General features: G+C 28.2%; 1 protein-coding gene across 1 annotated transcript; it reads left to right on the top strand.

Annotated features, from left to right (window-relative positions):
- Positions 1-655: 655 nt before the first annotated feature.
- LOC114938103 (proto-oncogene tyrosine-protein kinase ROS-like) lies at positions 656-6,008 on the top strand. The gene is made up of 5 exons (XM_085480643.1): positions 656-709; positions 3,482-3,572; positions 4,160-4,268; positions 5,057-5,572; positions 5,952-6,008. Coding segments are annotated over exons 1-5 (771 nt in total). The 3' UTR covers positions 5,953-6,008.
- The last annotated feature ends 30 nt before the right edge of the window (positions 6,009-6,038 follow it).

The following is a 6,038-nucleotide window of genomic DNA, read 5'->3' as shown; positions in this document are numbered from 1 at the left end:
ATTTCTCCCTAATCATTTGTAGAAAAAAAGACGAAAAAAATAATGATCCGAAAGTCGTTGAATCAAAAACTGAACCCGAGTCTTTCGAATTTAAATTCCAATTGTTATTTGCGCATCCTCATAAATCCGCAACTATATACCGAGCGCACAAAGCACGCGAGAAACAAGTGTCAGCTAATAATTTATTGTATAATCTACACAAATGATCAAAGCCGGATCTACAATAGATATTTTCTCATCCGAGGCACTATTAGCAATTGACGCCCCTTTTTTCTACATATGCACAAATGCATGTCAAAATAACATAAGCTTGGTAGGTACTTGAATTGCTACATATTAATATCATTTTCGCATTTTTATAAAAAAACTTTTTTAAAAAAATTGTTCAATTTATTGTTCATTTCTATGCCCTCTCATGTCTTTCATCCGAAACGAGTGCTTCGCGCGATCTAGATTCGACTCTGCAAGAAACATTGAAGGAATATTGAATTGATTAATATATTTAAATCATTGAGAAGATTCTATGGTATTTAATAGCGGTTGGTCACCAGTCAAGAATGAAAGCTAATTGAGTGCAAACATGTATAAGAGGAGAAAACTTACTATGGTAAAAACGATAAAAATATTATGTGTTTTACTATAAATATTTATGCTAATGAGGACGGCATTCACGTCCTCTTCGAAGGATCAGGAAGATTGTCTAACTCAGGTCAGTTTGCCGAAAATTTATTTTTTGATACACTCTGATCTACACTTAAAGAGTGCTTTACACGATGCTGTTTTTATTTGCTTTGAGTAAGTTTTTTAATTTATCAGCGAATTTGCTGATAGAAACTTTTTCTAGATGTTCGTTTTTTATTCTTTTTATTGCTAGCTTTTCATTTTTGATTCAAAACGAATTTCTGGCTGAGACGAAGTCGTTACCGTCAAATCATTTATACGTTGTTGATAAAGAAAAATAAAGTCGCAAGCGTTTTAGCAAAAATTTTTCTCGCATATGCGCAGGATGCCGAATTATTTGCTATTTGCCTGGTTATTTATTCGCTATCATCTTTACACGGAGCGTTTTTTGATGCTGCTGCTAGTCGCTCAGTTAGTTCGCTTGACGAGAGCGTTAATTATTTTATTATTAATATTAGACGTCGTGATTAAATTAAATGTTATATATACTACAGACAATGGATTGTTTGTGATATTAATCTTGCATGTCACTATTTATGTAAAATTAATGATATAAAAAAAGTAAAGTTTAATTTTACGTCATATATTTAAAGATTGATGTTATATTGTTACACATTTAAATTTAATTGTAATGAATATTTAAACTTAAACGCAACATATGTTGATAAAATTGTTTTGTTACGAATTGTTAATATTAATGATTTTGTTATTCATTCCATATATCTTCTGTTACATGATAAACATACATGTATGTATATCATATTTTTTATACACACATTCTCATATTATTCTCTTGTGATGTCTAAAACTTTTCTCAAATATTTATATTTATTAATTATGGTGTAAAATTTTAAGTAAGTTATTTATTATTTAAAGTAATCAATATAAAAAATTAGGACTTTTCAGGATAAATTGAAAAGCGTGAAAAAATTTCCCCAAATTTTGAAATGGAGTTGGTTTTAAATTTTAAAATTTCGTTCTCAATCAAAAAATTTTAAAAGGGCCCAAAAAACCCCCAGCAGCTATTGTTTTTTATATTAAAATTGATATAAATTTATCATTAAAGTATCCTTTTAAAACATGGGTACATGAAATTAATTTAAAAATAAATTTTAGACAAAAATTTTTTAAAAAAATTAAAAAAAACCCCGGGTTGTAAGAAAAAGGGTATTTTAAAAAAGTGTCCCGGGAACAAAAAGGGCCCCAAAAATTACAAGGGACTTTGGAATTTTTGGGGAAAGATTTTTCCCCAGCAAAAAAAAAAAAAAAGGTCATTTTTTTTTAAAAACTTTCCAAAAATTGGGGTTTTTTAGGGGTTTTATAACAAAAAAAAATTTTTTTAAACTTTTTTTATTTTTTAAAAAAAACTCTCCCCAAAAATTTAAATAAAAAAATAATTTTGTTGGGGTTTTAAAATTTTAAAACGTTTAGTTTCAAACAACCCTTTTTTTTCAATCGCTTTTTTAAAATCAAAAAAATTTTTAAAAACTAAAAATTTTTGCAAGGGGGAAAAAAACGTCCCCCAAAATTTGGGCCCGAAATCGCCTTTAACTTTGGGGGCCCTTATTAAAACCAAACCCCTATATATAAATTTTTGTATATAGTATATACAAAAATGGGAAAAAAAAACCCCCGGAAAAAAATTTGGGGAATTTTTTAAAGGTTTTTTGGTGGTGTGGGCATTATAAAATTCCCCGCCCAAAGGCCCCAAGGGAAAAAAAAAAAATAATTTTTGGGGTTATGCGTCGTTTGCGTATCTTGGGTGCGAAAAAAAAAACCCGGGTTTTTGGGGGAAAAGAGAAAATTTTGGGGGGTTTTGCATCACTTTTAATCCCCTTTTCCCAGGGGAAATCGTAATTCGTGTTTTTTTAAAAAATGGACCCATTTTTTTCCGCAATCATGTATTCCCGGGGACTTAAAAACCATGTGATTCTGGTATTCTTTTAAAAAAAGAGCCCCCCCCGTGGACACCTTTTTGAATTTTTTAAAAGAGAAAAAAAACCGAAACAAAAAAGGAATTAAACTTTCCGGGGGAAAAGGACTTTTGCGCTTTTAAATTGGGAAAAAAAACGTTGGCCAAATTTTTGCCCCCGGGGGGGGATTTTTAAAAGAGGATGAAAAAAATTTAAAAAAAATAAAAAAAGATTTTTTGATTTAAAACCCAAAAACCCGGGGGTTTTTTTGCCCCAAAGTAGTTTTTTTAAATTCCCCTTTTTCATAACTTTTTTTTTAAATTTTTTTAATCGGGGGGGGTTTTTTTAAATTTTTTTTTTTTTAATGCAAAAAAGTTTGGGGTTTTTTAAAAAATTAATTTTTTGTTCAAGGAAAAAAAAATGGGAACAATTTTTTTAAAGGGGTTTGTTTTACACAGTTTTTTATTTTTTCTTTCTAGTTTTTTTTTTTTAAAATTTTAAAAATTAGCTCAAGCATTTTTTTTTTTAAAAATTAAAAAAAAATATCAAAAAACAGTAATTTTTTTGAATAAATTAGTTTCTTGATCCAAATGACTTAATGACCTATTTAATTATTTGATTATCTGCCAAAAGCAAAAGAAGGGCCCATTTCTATTTGTAATAAAATTGAACATTAATTTGAAAGTTGGGATTCTATACACTATACATTAATTTTACTATTTGGAATTTTGCATTTATTACTCCAACGACTTATTTATTAAATTATTTGCGAAATAAGTTTTAATCTAATCTCACATTATGTACTGTTCATCATGTGATTCAATGGAATAGTAGATTTTTATAAGTTATATGATGCATATTTATTACTAGGATAACCCATCCTTCAGATCATCGATGTCCATGAGTACGTGTCATCAAATCTCGAATCTGTTCAGTATTATTTTGCAAACGACACTGTGAGAGTAAGAAATGAAGTCGGTAAGAGTTCATTTGTAAAGTATAAGTATTTTTAAAAGCTCCTATTTGTAAATATTTCAAATCTAATAAGTTTTTAAAAAATATGCATATAAATGTATATAAAATGTTGTGTATGTACATTTATTTCAAATCATCAAAATTTATTATGAAATAATATAATCTAAGCATGCGTTAAAATATAAGTACTAATTATTAACTTTTATCGCTTATATTTGTTTAATATTTTTCTCTGAATAACGATTCATGAAAACAATAACGAGGAGAGGTTTATACTTACAAAAAATGTTATAATTAGACATATATAAATACAGCTGAATGAATTAAAACTTGTAGTTTTTGAAGGAAAGATGATATTTTACATTCCGCATATGATTATGATTTTTACAACGTTGCCATAATATGCGGTATTTATTTAATTTCATTCCTTTTTTGACAGACCATGTATGTCAATATATATATATATATAAGGTAAAGGTACCGATTATGAGATACCGCATTTACATTTTCTATGCATGATTTTATGAACTAGAACGAATTACATACATACTGGACCCTTACATATAATTGAGTATACATTTTGCTTCAAGGAGAATCTACACCATCTTCAGAAAGCATTCCAAGCGAGCCAACATGTCCTAGAGCATTTGTGGAATTTAACGACAGACTAAATCAGAAAGACATTATTGTGACATTCAGGTAAATAATGAATACTTGTGTTCTTAAATCTGGTACTTTGCAGTGTTTTAAGTTTTATTTTATATACAATACAATGTGTACATACAGTGTATATACAGGGGTTTCTTTTAAGCGGTGCTCAAAATTTGAAGAATGGATTCCTTATGCTGATAGAGAAGAAAAAAAGGTATAGATATGTATGAACATAGGTCCGAAAAAGATTAGTTTTTTAGTTATTTAGATTTATGTAATACAAAATTTTTGTCCCATTTCTCGTCTTACAATTAGAGGAAATGTTTTAAATGTCCACCATGTCTGTAAACATAGACCGGCGGACTTGAAAAACATCGTTGATACCTTTAAATGAGGACTTTTAAGACGAGAAATGAGACAAAAATTTTTTGTTACAAAAATCTTAAAACTCAAAACTAATCATTTCCAGACCTATGTGTGTATAACTTTTGTCGTCTCTAAGTATGAGAAATCCATTCCTGAAATTTTGCCACTACATATGAAATACCCTGTATATGGAAGATGGTACAAAAAAAATCAGAACGGCGAAAAATCTCGAAAATATTACATATACTTTATGAAAAAAATGTTCTAAATAAAAGTTGTAGGATTTCAAAGGAATTTTTACTTGCTTTATTAGTTTCATTTTAGATAACGTTTTTAAGATTATTTCAAGGTCAACCCGATTTTCTAAATGAAACTATTCTATATGTCTCGTGTAAATAGATAATTATATGTAAATGGATTTCAGAAATTTGTTAAAAATAAAAAGATATAATATTTTATATCCTTTATAGGTGGAACAAACCTAAATTTACAAATGGAGTGATACAAAAATATACAGTTCAATATTGGTTTTTTGAGAATCAAATAATTCATAGAAGAGTTGCTATAATCTCAAATTTCACGATATTGCAACTTAAAGTGTACAATTTAAAACCTGATGAAGTGTATTATTTCAAAGTACAAGCGCATAACAAATTTGGTGCTGGCACTTATACTAAGTTTATCAATGTGTCGACCACACATGAGAATCCAGTACCTTTATTACTCGTCAAAAAGAAAAGTGAATTTTATGTATTGGATATAGATTTACAGATCGGCTTTGAACGTGATATATATAAATACTGTACTGACATCGTTTACTCAGCATTGGAACATAAAATTTATGGGATTATTCACGCCTCAAAGTTAATAACATTGGAATTTAATCCGAACGCAATCGAAACGAATCAAAATTTTACAATAATAGCAGAAATGGGAGGCTATGCATATTCTCTGTGCATTGATTGGATTCGTGGCAGTCTTTATTGGTTAGAATATGATATTGACGATCATATTTACATTATAAAATTCGACTTAATATTACTACAACAAAAAGACATCAAAACATACAAAAAAATCGCATTTGCTGCAAAGTCTGATATATTTTTAACAGTATTGCCATATAAGAGGTACATTAAATTTAATTAATCTAACAAATTGAACAATATATTGTGTCTTTTTTAATTAAAGATTTGTGTTGTTCTATAACTTGCCAATTTAATATGCAGATTTTGTATTGAAAATCCATAAGCAATGGAATCATAAATTTACATAGAAACGTATAAGATATAAATAATCACATATTAGTATGTGATAGATAATTATAATAATGTTTTAATAAAAGTGAGCAATATAAATATTTTTCAGACATTTCTATTGGACAGAACATTCTTCAATAGTGCAAACGGATTTCAATGGTAGAAACAAATTATATATGACAAACAATAAATGCTT

Source organism: Nylanderia fulva, unplaced genomic scaffold (genome assembly GCF_048542155.1).
Source record: "Nylanderia fulva isolate GAGA-0341 unplaced genomic scaffold, ASM4854215v1 Scaffold154, whole genome shotgun sequence".
NCBI classification, from domain to species: domain Eukaryota; kingdom Metazoa; phylum Arthropoda; class Insecta; order Hymenoptera; family Formicidae; genus Nylanderia; species Nylanderia fulva.
Note: the sequence above shows the minus strand (reverse complement) of the source record. Positions and strands in the feature narration are given on the sequence as shown.